This window comes from Nuphar pumila, chromosome 11, assembly GCF_984573655.1.
Source record: "Nuphar pumila chromosome 11, dmNupPumi1.hap1.1, whole genome shotgun sequence".
NCBI classification, from domain to species: Eukaryota; Viridiplantae; Streptophyta; class Magnoliopsida; order Nymphaeales; family Nymphaeaceae; genus Nuphar; species Nuphar pumila.
In genome coordinates this window covers 81,505,488-81,522,222 of record NC_143259.1, presented here as the reverse complement: position 1 = coordinate 81,522,222, position 16,735 = coordinate 81,505,488, and the positions used below count along the sequence as shown (strand labels likewise).

Below are 16,735 nucleotides of genomic sequence, written 5' to 3'. Positions count from 1 at the left end.
TCCGGGGGGACATCCCACTCTCTGGAGGAGTCTGGTGGTGAGTAGGAGTTCTGGGGGAAGTGGGAATCTTCAGGGGTGATCCAGGGTAGGATTCCAGGCTGGGAGGGTGGATCCTGGGGTTGGGTGGCTCCTCTGGATTGGATCCTAATTGGGGCGGATCCAGGGCTGGGTCCAACCTGGAGCAAAAAAGTATTTACATGTTAACCATTTATATGCAATGCTAGAGACAAGAGACTATGCATTTGGCACTATTCTTTTCTATGATCTCGATCTTATAGTGACTTACACTATGGAGGGTGTACTAAAGATAAATGTTCAACAATTGTCTTCTAAATCTTCCTCTGTGCTTCTCTTATACTGTAGTATTGCAAAACATAATAAAGAATATCTCAATCTATTGCTGAAGTCAAGTATCATGCTATGGATCAAACTATTATTGAAGTTGCATAGTTGGGTTAGGGACCTAAGAGTGCACATATCACAATTCACACCCCCATGTTTTGAGAATCAAAGTTTCATCCACATTGCAGGAATTCCAAAGTTTCATAAATGCACCAAGCATATTGTAGGACATCTCATTGTGCATAGTTTGGTTAGGGACCTAAGAGTGCACATATCACAATTCACACCCTATGTTTTGAGGCTCAAAGTTTCATCCACATTGCAGGAATTCCAAAATTTCATAAATGCACCAAGCATATTGTAGGCCATCTCATTGTCATATGTACCATGTTCAACACAAATTGTCTCCATTAAATCTAATCCCCTTTCTCTGCACTTTTTGCTCCACATTCTTGATGGTTAGAGTATTGCTCTACGTGCATATGTATGTAACATCACTGGGGGCATAGTCATTTTAATTCTAAGGTAAAAGTGGTTATTTCTGTTGGAAATAGGGTAGAAAGCAAAAAGACACAATCGAGTTAGCTAAGAGACACACATTGGACACACCTTCTTTAAAGCAAAATTTCCCCTACTTAGGAACTTGTCCTTTGGTGCTATGGGCTTTGTACAACTCTGCTTCCAAGATATAATTGAGCTTTGTCTTACTGGCATGTTCAATCCACTTACAACAGCTAAGACCAAATGCTTGACACGATCACCCTCAATTAACCTCTTAGAGTTGAAAAGAGCGAAAGTTTTGTTGAAAAGAATAAAGAGTTGAGAATTCCAAAATCCGATAAATGTGGGAAGGGTTTGGGTTCATATAGACCCAAGCACCCTCAAGCCCAATGACAAAGACTAAGTGCACAATGACTACGAATAAATGGCTAGTGATAAAATAATGATCAGTTTTCAATAGCTAATTCCAATGGCCAAATAACAGTTAACTCCAATGTTTATCCAACTGTCAATAATAAGTGTCACTAATAACTAGCCAACTGATGGTTTAGAATAGCCCATGTGTGAAGAATCAAAGTCAACAGATGATTTAGTCAAAGTCAAGTAAAATGTAACCATGCAAAAAATTGTAGCCATGTTGAGTTTAGGCTAGGTGCATAATTTTGAAACGAAATCGCAACAATTCCAACATTTGTTTGCCTCTTTCTGTTTAGAGTGATGAGGAGCATATATATACATATATTTATTTATTTCTTTTGTGTATACCTGTAACGCCCCGAAATTTTAATCCAAAATTTGAAGATTTTTTTTTTAAACATCGTAAACAAGAAATAATGTAGGATTAAGCATTTTGAGACATTACGGTACAGAGAAAACCCAACACATTTATTTCCTTCCATTTATCAAGGAATACTGACATCAGAGTTTTAAAAACATAAAATGAACTCAACTATCCCTGGAACAATAAATCCAAAAATCTTGATCCGATGCCTCATCCCGCAGCCGCTAATAAACCCTACTCCTTACCTGAAAAATAGTAAATTGATTGGAATTAGACTACCACGTCTAAGTAGAAAAACTGTAATTTTTCTTACAGGTATATCATGTGTCAAGTATGTGATGTGGTTGTCGTGTGTGAATTTTCAGCCTATTAAGACTCACAGAAAGAAGGCTATGTAACAACAGTAACAGACATATATCTAAGCAAGTAAGCAGATTATGCGGCAGCAATTAAAGCATTTTACGTAAAGACAATAATTAAGCAAGTAAGACATTAAGCAATTAAAACATATTCTACAACAACAATAACAGTCATGCATAACATACATGTAGTAATCGCAATATGCATTTGATTATCTCATATCTACATATTGCAGGATGTCATTTTATCACAAGCTCAGAACATGCTGGGAGAATATAAACATGTCTCCCTAGTAACTCCTCTCACTGTGATACCTAACATGTTCTAATTGATGTTTATCTTTTCTTATCCCGCGGGTACACACGGGCCGAGACAACCATAACAGAAGAGAACGTTCGGGGGTATATTATTCCAAGTTGTTTCATTAACCCGAACATTCTAACTGTGACTGAAATCCCAAGGGAGCGGCCAGTGACCGAGAGAAACTCCCAAAGGCCAAAACCAAAACATGATGCATCCCTAACTTATGCAGAAGAACGTGGAGCTACCACCTAGGACACATTTGGTAGTCCGGGTCCCTCAACTCTGAGGACTGGGACCAACGAGTCGCTTTACACTCGAAAACAAACACATGTCCCCAGAGTTTTGTACCACCTACCCTCGCCAAGGTAAGCCCAAATTTGAGTGGGTTAATCTTTTCATTTAATTTATTTCCCGAAGTAAAGGGCCTTTCCCCAACTTCCTTCTACTACCACAGCAGTAGAATTCCCAACCTTAGTCATTTTACCAAGGGTATAGAACAGTCCCAATCCTTTGTCATATTGATTGCATAACCAACTCAAAGTGCTTCGGTGCCTTTAAACCAGTCGGGCAACAATATTATATTTTCATTTTCATGTGGATTCACATCATAACTTCGATGGTCTATGCATGACCCTCAACACACTGGCTTGACATTCATATGTCCACAACAAACGGACCCATAGGTTCGGTTATCAGATCATCATTCATCATCATTATTATTAATTATTTATTCGTCAATAGCAAATTGCCACAACGTACCATTAGGTTTTGACTTGTAACATCTCAACACAGGGTGGCATGTATTAAAAGCTCCGCCAAACAAACAAAGACATTGTTGGTGTCCTTTATTGAGCATGCAGTGAAATCTTAGAGATTTAGTAATACAACTAGATACTTTTCTCCACACATTCTCATTTGAACATTCCACAATATAATACAGCTTAGTTGGCATTTGATACTTTCAGCAAGTATGTAGTGTTAGGCAATAGTACTTCCGAAGAATATACAACTTAACATGCATAAGAACATTGGAGAATAAACATCTTAATGGCCATTTGAACCTCCTAGATGATATACACTTAATGGGCATTGGAACATTTTAAGAAATATGCATTTAAACATACTAAATTATGCAGCTTAGTATATAAACTTGAATATCATTTTACTATGCAGCTAAATATGCATTTGAGCATTAGTTTAATATATGACTTCATGTACCAGTGAATAACAACCTAATATGCAGTTAAGTTTGCATTGAATATCAGCTTGATATGCAGCTTTGTATGAAGTTGATCATACACTTACGCTGCAGTTACATAGGCATTGAGCATCTAACTAATATGCAGCTTCATATGAAATCGAACATCAACCTATAGGCATCTAATTAGGAATTTGCATATCAACTGAATATGCAGGTAAATGTCAACTTGAATTTAAACTTAATATAAATCCAACTAGATTCTTATTTACACATGTTTCCGGGATTTTTCCCGCAACAGATTACGCATAACAGAAATTTCAAATACATGAGAATATTCCCTACGCACGCACACGGATCAGAAAGCCTCAACCAGGTATGTACATTCAGAGACATCAATTGTTTCAATCCATTTCAAATAAATTTAACGATCCCCACAAAATAAGCATGGTGATTCCTAATCCCTACACATGCTATTATGAACCTATAGATTTCATTTATTAGAGATCACTGATATCACATACAGGGCGAATCAAACTAAATTTCAGAATTCATATGATGAGACAACAACATAGATTAACATTGATGACAAGAACGAACAACTTTCTGTCCAGTCCCATTAGCGGAAACAATGATAACGTTTGATTGCCAAGTAGATTTTCCATTGATCGATAATCTAACTTATTTACATACTGTGAATCAAATTCAGTCACTTAGAGAAAACAAATACAGATGATTATGATGTTCAGTCATCTCTATGTTCAGTCATCTAGAGAAAACAAATACAGATGATTCAAATATAGATGTTCATAAAAAACTAAGGAGCAATATGTTCGATTCTCATGAACGAATCAAGCCTGCGAAACTCACTACCTATTGATTACATCGCATTTTAGAAAAGATGATATCGTCATGTAAACAAAAGGGGACTGAATCAACATCTAGCAGAACAATGACCCCATAAAACTTTTCTTTCGTTTAACTTCAACAAACCCTATAAAAAATACAGGCACTTAGCTGGCTTTACCAGAAGAAACCAAACACCTATCGTTGTGGTTTCACATGCCGAAATTGCAGACCAATTCAAATAGGCCTACAAACACAGACGCATGCTATTGGTTTTCAAATGCAGAAATGAAAAGTTACATTCAGACACATTGATGTGAAGAAGATCATATATCAAGTAGCTGGTCAAAAAGGAGAAGAATGCAAACACAAAATGTTGTGTATTAAATGCGGGAAGTACAGTTCCTAGTAGCATGTAATAGATGTAACGTCACATATCAAGGTTAGATATGTTCAACCTATCGTATCCATTCTATGAAATCACTAGCAATCGTATATATATAATTATAAGGACATACAGTATCAATTTATAATCCTAATAAGCACTCCGATTTCCCATCCGAATACCTACTCTTCAAAACATATGAATCACATTTTTAACAAAGAACGACTGAGAGTAACGGTTCAATAATTGATGTCACTCGACAGGGTTAATCAGCCAAAATTTTCAGTACCAAAACCAAAATTAGACTAACACCATCCCATAACGTCCAAGCAAAAGATGCAGATTAGAGGTCCTAATATTAAATATAAAGCTCGAGCATGCAGTTCCAGAGCTACAGTATGTATACATTACAAAATTTAAAGCATGCATACATGATCTTAACAAATTCCATAAAATATACATAACCCCCACATCTAGAACATGTTCTCCAATGCCCCACCCGCAGGCCGACCTTTCACTTCAATATTCCACATGCAAAATCTAAAGCAAAATAGGCAGGCCCACACATCTGCCGCCTGATTTCCAGCCGATCAGTGATACCCAAGATATTGACCGATTAGTTTCACAGAAATCACATTCTTTTGCATCTACAAAAAAGCCCCTTTTTTTCGATTTGGGATTTCTTGGACTCCCACACACACACCAGCACACTCAATACCCAAAAGAAAAATACACAGAAACCTACCTGTTCCGGCACTCAGAGGTTGTAGTCACGGGTGGAGAGTCGCCGGCGACATTGGCAGCCGCCGATGGTCGGGGTTATCGACAGGGATGGAAGCGAGCGAGCGAGAGCGAGAGCGAGAGAGAGAGAGAGAGAGAGAGAGAGAGAGAGAGAGAGACGAAAGGTTTGCTGGCGTGGGGTCTCCTTTGACAAGCCGAGGAAGTCGAGGGAGTATGTGAGGGAAGGAGGAACAACAACAACATTGCCGACGGCTGGTGGCCGGAAAGGAAACGTGAGAGAGTTGAGGAAGACCGAGAGTGGGAGGGTTCGGCTAAATGGGAGAGGAAGGAGGCGAGATGTGGAAGGGTGCCACGAAAATCGAAAGGGGATCCGTTATCCTCCCGTTCACCCGGCGGCTGCGCATCCCCCTTCCTCAGCTTCCTCACTTCCACGTTGTGTTAGGGTTCAAAAACGAACCCTAACACTCGTTTTTATCGGGTAGGGCTTTTGTTTTTGTTTTTGTTTTTTTACTTGGTTTTAACGTGCTGTCGGGTGCCTGTTTGGTTCGGCTGAACCCGAACCCGCCACAACTGGGTCCATGTCCTTGGCATATCCAGATCCATCTGAGGATCCATACCCACATCTAAATATTTAACTTATTAAATATTGAGTATAACACAAATTAAAAATGTTGTGGATCCAATTACATTATTATAAATATCTACTAACTTACTATGAATCCGGGGTCCATTGTGCTTGATACACTCTTTAAATAAATCTGGATCCAAGGATCCAAAGTTTTCCTTGTACCATGACTTGGAACCATGACTTTAAATTTAATATTTACGAGTCCAAGACAACTATTATGGACTTCAATCAGCGAATCTCAGATCCAATTAGAAATTCTAATTGGATCCAAACCAATTTAAATCTTCTATGTCCAGGATTTTGCGAATCCAAAACCATAAATCCGATCACCTTGACTGAAAATTAATTATTAAATTTTCAAATTAGGGTTCGTGATTCGATATCTAATGATCATATCGGATTATCGAAGATCCGAACATGATATTTATGGATCTGACATTAAAGTTCCAAATAGGATATCCGAGGTCTAAATACAAATAAACAATTAAAACATTACAATATCCTTGTAACAACCTAAGGATGTAAATTTTAAGTCTATTTATCTGATAAAATTTATGGGTATTACATCCTTTTCCCCTAAAAAAGAATTTCGTCCTCGAAATTTTGTTGCAGAATTCTCATAGAGATCGTAGTCTGAGGGGATTGGTATCGACAAGGCTGCACGTATGTGTGCGAGCTCCCAACATATAAGGATCAGGACAACACACCATGAGTTTCTAAGAGAAGTTTGGAGCTAAATGTCGGTCTCGACAAAATTCCTACCTTATTTCATTGATGGCAAAATCCGTACTAAATCACGAAAAGTCTTAACCTAAGACAATTAGAGTGTATGTTCACTACTTCATACTTGTTTAGTCACAAATGATAGACACGACGTGTTATTCCTTTAGCTTGTTCTTGATTATTGGGTAAATTTTTCTTTATTTTATCATAATCACGACGTTGTTTGTTGTCCTCACTATTTCTAATAGACTTTTTGTCATGAATATCCTCCACTTATTCCTAATTCTCAAGGTTTTTCGTCGCTAGTTGTCACATGTCGTAACTTCGCTCATGATGTTATTCTCAAAATGGTACCATCTTTTCACAGAGCACCCAAACATATCCTTAAATCAAGGTCTAGAATCTCTCAAAGAGTAGCCCTTCTATTCACAAAAGACGCAAACATGTCATTATATCAAGATTTAAAATCAATAACGATCAGATTATGTTACAACTAAAAGCCAAATCTATTGATTCGTGACAAGCTATCTCCATCAATCTTAGAGAATCCTCGCAATTTACCATAACTCTTTATTAATTAAAGATTAACAAGATTCGCGTCGGATCCTCTGGTCTAAGAAATGCACAACCTCACAAGGAAGTACCGTCCTAAATGGTATACCCGGTCTTGGACAATACACTTCCTCACGGGAATTTACCGTCTTTGCGGATGCCCGTTCTTGGACAATGTATTACCTCACGGAGATCTACCGCTCTAGCCAGATTACCTGATCTTGGTCATACACACCCTCACAGATAATCCTTTATGGAAAAGGTCCTCAAAAGGTGCCAACATAGTGATATATGCATAACCATAATTGACCGCTCTCAAGGTAGGTAGCCACCAATATGAGCACAAACATATATATTATCAATATGCATCATTACTTCAGTTGGCATTAAAAATCATGAAATCACACCTTTCACTAATAAGGTTCCATAAATCATAGTTCTCTATTGAACTTAAGCATATATCGCATGATTTCAAAATTTCAGATCACGTGGCATTTCAATTATATGATATAAAAGCATATTATCCTATACCCCATATCATTGCCACTCAGAGCATTTCATTTTCCAAATCTAGCCTCGAAGCATGAGTTCTATACCATGTGCTCATTTATATATCAAAAATCAACTAAACCTCAAGATACGTAACTTCTACTTAGTTCGAGTTATGCAGATAGGATTCCAATCATCTATGTATATGAGACATTCAGATCAATTCTTCATTTCATGTGCATTGATAATTCTTACATCAAATCACATTCAATTCTTTCGACATGAAACACACGCACATATCTACTAAGAAATTTAGTCAAGTGTCCCTAATACACACATCAATCATGCTATACGAGTATGATAGATCCATTCAATCAATCATAATACGGTCATCTACAATGAAACAATGCAGGCGTGGTACATCATCCACCTAGTAGGTTGACATTAATGATTTGTTGGAGTGATAAGTCGACAACCTAAACGCTAATCATTTGTAGTTGTGATAAGTCAACAACCTAAAAGCTAATCATTTGTAGACGTGATGTGTCATTCACCTAATAGGTCAATATTGATCAATTGTAAACGTGAATTTACCTATATGCTAATATGAGCATCACAAAAGAACAAGTAACATGACCAATAACAAAACAAAATAAATTATATTCACAGAGCGCTTGCAGGGTGTGGCACGATCGTGATCTTTGATTTATTGTTCCCAAGCTCTGATACCATTTGTAATGCTCTGAAATTTTAATCCAAAATTTGAAGATTTTTTTTTTTAAACAGCGTAAACAAAAAATAATGTAGGATTAAGCATTTCGAGACATTACGGTGGAGAGAAAACCCAACACATTTATTTCCTTCTATTTATCAAGGAATAATGACATCAGAGTTTTAAAAACATAAAATGAACTCAACTATCCCTGGAACAATAAATCCAAAAATCTCGATCCGATGCATCATCCCGCAGCCGCTCATAAACCCTACTCTTTACCTGAAAAATAGTAAATTGATTGAAATTAGACTACCACGTCTAAGTAGAAAAACTGTAATTTTTCTTGCAGGTATTCATGTGTCAAGTATGTGATGTGGTTATCGTGTGTGAATTTTCAGCCTATTAAGACTCACACAAAGAAGACTATGTAACAACAGTAACAGACATATATCTAAGCAAGTAAGCAGATTATGCGGCAGCAATTAAAGCATTTTACGTAAAGATAATAATTAAGCAAGTAAGACATTAAGCAATTAAAACATATTCTACAACAACAATAACAGTCATGCATAACATACATGTAGTAATCGCAATATGCATTTGATTATCTCATATCTACATATTGCAGGATGTCATTTTATCACAAGCTCAGAACATGCTGGGAGAATATAAACATGTCTCCCTAGTAACTCCTCTCACTGTGATACCTAACATGTTCTAATTGATGTTTATCTTTTCTTATCCCGCGGGTACACACGGGCCGAGACAACCATAACAGAAAAGAACGTTCGGGGGTATATTATTCCAAGTTGTTTCATTAACCCGAACATTCTAACTGTGACTGAAATCCCAAGGGAGCGGCCAGTGACCGAGAGAAACTCCCAAAGGCCAAAACCAAAACATGATGCATCCCTAACTTATGCAGAAGAACGTGGAGCTACCACCTAGGACACATTTGGTAGTCCGGGTCCCTCAACTCTGAGGACTGGGACCAACGAGTCGCTTTACACTCGAAAACAAACACATGTCCCCAGAGTTTTGTACCACCTACCCTCGCCAAGGTAAGCCCAAATTTGAGTGGGTTAATCTTTTCATTTAATTTATTTCCCGAAGTACAGCGCATTTCCCCAACTTCCTTCTACTACCACAGCAGTAGAATTCCCAACCTTAGTCATTTTACCAAGGGTATAGAACAGTCCCAATCCTTTGTCATATTGATTGCATAACCAACTCAAAGTGCTTCGGTGCCTTTAAACCAGTCAAGCACGAATGCCCCGGTGCCTTTAAACCAGTCGGGCAACAATATTATATTTTCATTTTCATGTGGATTCACATCATAACTTCGATGGTCTATGCATGACCCTCAACACACTGGCTTGACATTCATATGTCCACAACAAACGGACCCATAGGTTCGGTTATCAGATCATCATTCATCATCATTATTATTAATTATTTATTCGTCAATAGCAAATTGCCACAACGTACCATTAGGTTTTGACTTGTAACATCTCAACACAGGGTGGCATGTATTAAAAGCTCCGCCAAACAAACAAAGACATTGTTGGTGTCCTTTATTGAGCATGCAGTGAAATCTTAGAGATTTGGTAATACAACTAGATACTTTTCTCCACACATTCTCATTTGAACATTCCACAATATAATACAGCTTAGTTGGCATTTGATACTTTCAGCAAGTATGTAGTGTTAGGCAATAGTACTTCCGAAGAATATACAACTTAACATGCATAAGAACATTGGAGAATAAACATCTTAATGGCCATTTGAACCTCCTAGATGATATACACTTAATGGGTATTGAAACATTTTAAGAAATATGCATCTAAACATACTAAATTATGCAGATTAGTATATAAACTTGAATATCATTTTACTATGCAACTAAATATGCATTTGAGCATTAGTTTAATATATGACTTCATGTACTAGTGAATAATAACCTAATATGCAGTTAAGTTTGCATTGAATATCAGCTTGATATGCAACTTTGTATGAAGTTGATCATACACTTACTCTGCAGTTACATAGGCATTGAGCATCTAACTAATATGCAGCTTCATATGAAATCAAATATCAACCTATAGGCATCTAATTAGGAATTTGCATATCAACTGAATATGCAGGTAAATGTCAACTTGAATTTCAACTTAATATAAATCCAACTAGATTCTCATTTACACATGTTTCCGGGATTTTTCCCGCAACAGATTACGCATAACAGAAATTTCAAATACATGAGAATATTCCCTACGCACGCACACGGATCAGAAAGCCTCAACCAGGTATGTACATTCAGAGACATCAATTGTTTCAATCCATTTCAAATAAATTTAACGATCCCACAAAATAAGCATGGTGATTCCTAATCCCTACACATGTTGTTATGAACCTATAGATTTGATTTATTAGAGATCACTGATATCACATATAGGGCTAATCAAACTAAATTTCAGAATTCATTGATGAGACAACAACATAGATTAACATTGATGACAAGAACGAACAACTTTCTGTCCAGTCCCATTAGCGGAAACAGTGATAACGTTTGATTGCCAAGTAGATTTTCCATTGATCGATAATCTAACTTATTTACATACTGTGAATCAAATTCAGTCACTTAGAGAAAACAAATACAGATGATTACGATGTTCAGTCATCTCTATGTTCAGTCATCTAGAGAAAACAAATAAAGATGATTCAAATATAGATGTTCATAAAAAACTAAGGAGCAATATGTTCGATTCTCATGAACGAATCAAGCCTGCGAAACTCACTACCTATTGATTACATCGCATTTTAGAAAAGATGATATAGTCGTGTAAACAAAAGGGACTGAATCAACATCTAGCAGAACAACGACCCCATAAAACTTTTCTTTCGTTTAACTGAAACAAACCCTATCGAAAATACAGGCACTTAGCTAGCTTTTCCAGAAGAAACTAAACACCTATCGTTGTGGTTTCACATGCCGAAATTGCAGACCAATTCAAATAGGCCTACAAACACATGCTATTGGTTTTCAAATGCAGAAATGAAAAGTTACATTCAGACACATTGATGTGAAGAAGATCATATATCAAGTAGCTGGTCAAAAAGGAGAAGAATGCAAACAATGCTGTGTATTAAATGCGGGAAGTACAGTTCCTAGTAGCATGTAATAGATGTAATGTCACATATCAAGGTTAGATATGTTCAACCTATCATATCCATTCTGTGAAATCACTAGCAATCGTATATATATAATTATAAGGACATACAGTATCAATTTATAATCCTAATAAGCACTTCGATTTCCCATCCTAATACCTACTCTTCAAAACATATGAATCACATTTTTAACAAAGAACGGCTGAGAGTAACAGTTTAATAATTGATGTCACTTGTCAGGGTTAATCAACCAAAATTTTCAGTACCAAAACCAAAATTAGACTAACACCATCCCATAACGTCCAAGCAAAAGATGCAGATCAGAGGTCCTAATATCAAATATAAAGCCCGAGCATGCAGTTCCAGAGCTACAGTATGTATACATTACAAAATTTAAAGCATGCATACATGATCTTAACAAATTCCAGAAAATATACATAACCCCCACATCTAGAACATGTTCTCCAATGCCCCACCCGCAGGCCAGACCTTTCACTTCAATATTCCACATGCAAAATCTAAAGCAAAATAGGCAGGCCCACACATCTGCCGCCTGATTTCCAGCCGATCAGTGATACCCAAGATATTGATCGATTAGTTTCACAGAAATCACATTCTTTTGCATCTACAAAAAAGCCCCTTTTTTTCGATTTGGGATTTCTTGGACTCCCACACACACACCAGCACACTCAATACCCAAAAGAAAAATACACAGAACCCTACCTGTTCCGGCGCTCAGAGGTTGCAGTCACGGATGGAGGGTCGCCGGCGACATCGGCAACCGCCGATGGTCGGGGTTGTCGACAGGGATGGAAGCGAGAGAGAGAGAGAGAGAGAGAGAGAGAGAGAGAGAGAGAGAGAGAGAGAGAGAGAGAGAGACGAAAGGTTTGTCGGCGTGGGGTCTCCTTTGACAAGTCGAGGAAGTCGAGGGAGTATGTGAGGGAAGGAGGAACAAGAGCAGCATTGCCGGCGGCTGGTGGCCGGAAAGGAAACGTGAGAGAGTTGAGGAAGACCGAGAGTGGGAGGGTTCGGCTAAATGGGAGAGGAAGGAGGCGAGATGTGGAAGGGTGCCACGAAAATCGGAAGGGAACCGTTATCCTCCCCTTCACCCGGCGGCTGCGCATCCCCCTTCCTCAGCTTCCTCACTTCCACGCTGTGTTAGGGTTAAAAAACGAACCCTAACACTCGTTTTTATCAGGTAGGGCTTTTTTTTTTTTGACTTGGTTTTAACGTGCTGTCGGGTACCTGTTTGGTTCGGCTGAACCCGAACCCGCCACAACTGGGTCCATGTCCTGGACATATCCGGATCCATCTGAGGATCCAGACCCACATCTAAATATTTAACTTATTAAATATTGAGTATAACACAAATTGAAAATGTTGTGGATCCAATTACATTATTATAAATATCTACTAACTTACTATGAATCTGGGGTCCATTGTGCTTGATACACTCTTTAAATAAATCTAGATCCAAGGATCCAAAGTTTTCATCGTACCATGACTTGGAACCATGGCTTTGAATTTAATATTTACGAGTCCAAGACAACTATTATGGACTTCAATCAGCGAATCTCAGATCCAATTAGAAATTCTAATTGGATCCAAACCAATTTAAATCTTCTATGTCCAGGATTTTGCGGATCCAAAACCATAAATCCGATCACCTTGACTGAAAATTAATTATTAAATTTTCAAATTAAGGTTCATGATTCAATATCTAATGATCGTATCGGATTATCGAAGATCCGAACAAGATATTTATGGATCTGACATTAAAGTTCGAAATAGGATATCCGAGGTCTAAATACAAATAAACAATTAAAACATTACAATATCCTTGTAACAACCTAAGGATGTAAATTTTAAGTCTATTTATCTGATAAAATTTACGGGTATTACAATACCGTTATTGCAATAAATGCTTATTGAAGATTGTTGATTAACACATTGAATGAATGCTGTTTTTCAGCACAGTTCTTTCATTTTGAACTAGCATTAAGAAAAACCATTGTTTAGTACTGTCCCAGTTAGTCTTTTGAATGTCAAGAATCAAATCTGACATGCATGTGAATTAGGAAAAGCATAAAGTTTCATAGAAAATAAAGCACCAGATACATGTGATAGTGATCAGCAGGAGACTCAGAACTTTAGACATATTTTATTGCACATCACAACAATATGTAAACTTGAGACTTAAGTTCGTTACCTGGTATGATTGTGTCCTCTTTATATAAATTCATGGAAAGTGTTGCACAACCCACATCTAAAATGCCCCAAATCAATACATACAGATTAAATGATTCTTTACATTCAATTCATGGCTTTGCTTGCATAAGCAGTATGGTTGTGTACGTTTAAATGAATACAACTGCTGTTCAGCTGCACTGAAGAATTATTATCAACATCAGGAGGAACAAGGGATATGCGATCCAGATGAAGTCCAAAATATGAAATCAAGGGAACACCTCTAGATTTATCAATGACAAACCTCATCTTTTCTGTTTCTACAATGGGAAGAAGCAGCAACCTCCTATAACCTACTGTAGTCCCATTTGCCACTGTCTGCCATTGTCCTTTATGTAGAATATCAAGATGGTAGCTGATTAACCTTTGCCCCATTTGGATGGGTTCCTGGACTTGCAGTACATTGAATGCAACAGATTCTTGCAAATCCAGATAAATAGCCCAATAAGATTGTCCTGGATCAGGAGCCCAGTAAGAATAGACAGTTTCCTTGAGAATATGGTAGGGGCTATAAACAGGATTGCTTACTCCCCCACGAGTGCTGCTAGCAGTAACAATGGCATTCTTTGCCAAATTGTAGGAGAATATGGCTTGCCGAAGCTCAGCAAAATCATTTAGTACTTTAATGTCTTCCTCTGATATAAGGCCAGATGAATTTGGGGGAACATTCAGTAGCATGAGACAGTTTCTACCAACAGACTTGTAGAATATATCAAGCAGTTCGCGTGCTGACTTTGGGTGCTCTGACTGGTGCCAAAACCAACCAGGTCTGATGGAGACATCACATTCAGGAGGAATCCAATCAGGACCATGTGGATCTCCACTACTTGAATAACTATGACAGAAACAAATAAAAGCCTCAAAATAATTGTTATCAACAGCAATTTAAAAGCAAGAGCCATTTCAAAACGTTCAGTAAATAGAAGAGCTATTGGCTTTAGAGATATTTCCATGTCAACTACATAAATATGGAAAAGGTTCTTGAACACAAAAACAATGTGTGAACTGTTGAAGGGGAAATACTTGAAAAGAAAAATATCTTACTACCTTCAAATAATCAGGTAAATTCAACACAATGGCTTCTCTGCTATCAATCAGTCTCATATTAGAAAAGGTGTGGGTAAGCCTTACAAACAATCAAGTTTTCAAATTACTTGATACTTCAATCACTCAAAACATATGATAGCACAAACTAGCATTCAAATGCTTCACACCACAAAAGTAGAAAAGTGCTTCAAATGCACTGTATTGATAGATATGAGGGGATAAACCCCTTCTACAATTTCTGTATTACAATGGGTTTGATCACCCTTATTTATAGATAGTAGCTAAAAGAAAGAGACCTCGGGTTGTTCTCAACAACTCTTATTAGAGCTTTTGGGAAACAGCCCCAACATCTCTTTTATGTCCAGAGTCACTGTACTGACTGTTGTACACTGTACACAGTCAGCTACTAACTGTGTACAGAAAAATTACAAAAACAAAATAAATAAAATGAAAATTACAGAAGATAAAAAAAAAAAAAAATTACAAGAATATATGTATATACTTTAAATATGTATTTATATACATATACTTATACATATACATACTCTTGTATTACGAACAATATGTATATATATATTCAAGTATATACATATATGTATTATTTTCTAACAGTATCCTTCAAACTTATGGTGAAATAACCGAAAAGTTTTTCAAGTAAAACGTTGAATCTTGGTGAGCACAGTGCCTTGGTGAAGAAATCCGCAAGTTGATATTCTGATGTCACATAGGGAAGATCAATAGTCTTTCTTTAAATATTCTTCACGAAAAAAATGGCAATCCATCTCTATATGCTTAGTTCTTTTATGAAACTTATGATTTCGAGCAATGTATATGAAACTCTTGTTGTCACAGCATAATCTTGTAAGATTTTGAAGATGAATTCCCATATCTGAAATTAGTTGTTTGAGCCACACGATCTCCATGGTGGTAGTCGCCATTGCTCTATATTTAGCTTCTGTAGATGATAGTGACACCTTTTGTTGTTTCTTGCACCTTCATGAAATCAAAGATTCACCTAGAAACACACAAAATCCAGTTGTTGAGCGCCTATTATTTGGATCCCCTCCTCAATCAGCATCAGAGTATGCAATAAGATCTAAGAAGGAAGAAGATGATAGAAAAACCCTCTTATTTATTGTGCCTCTAATGTATTTGATAATTCTCATGACTACACTCATATGAGTTGATGTTGGAGCGTGTTGAAATTGACTAGCTATATGTACAACATGAGCTATGTCTGGTCTTGTAATACTTAAATACATAAGAGATCTCACGAGCTGTTTAAAGGGAGTTGGATTGTCCAAAGAAACTCTATCATTGACTCGTATCTTCATTCCAACAGTCTCTGGGGTGTCAACAACTTTATCATTTGATAGACCTGACTTGACCTGTCAATAATATCTGAAGCAAACTTGGTTTGTGACAATATGTACCCTCTGTTAGAGTAGGATACTTCTATACCAAGAAAGTATGTTAGGAACCCAAGATCTGTCATTTCAAAAGAATTTTTCAAAAACTGTTTGACTTTCTTGATTCCTTCTTTGTCACTACCTGTAATCAACATATAAAAGTAAAATTATAATACCTGTAGAAGAATTCTTTATAAATAAAGTTGTATCAGTATAACATGGTTTAAAACCATATTTTGTAATAACATTGTTAAAAGTATCAAACCAAGCTTTAGGTGCTTGTTTGAGGCCATACAATGC

General features: G+C 37.0%; 1 protein-coding gene across 1 annotated transcript in view; it reads right to left on the bottom strand.

The window, feature by feature from the left end:
- Positions 1–13,871: 13,871 nt before the first annotated feature.
- LOC149822448 (putative alpha-L-fucosidase 1) overlaps positions 13,872–16,735 on the bottom strand; it is an 80,104-nt gene continuing 77,240 nt past the window's right edge. Inside the window, exon 3 of the mRNA XM_089981512.1 lies at positions 13,872–14,814. Coding sequence (XP_089837638.1) covers positions 14,046–14,814 — 769 coding nt within the window. The 3' untranslated portion in view covers positions 13,872–14,045. The remainder of the gene's footprint in view (positions 14,815–16,735) is intronic.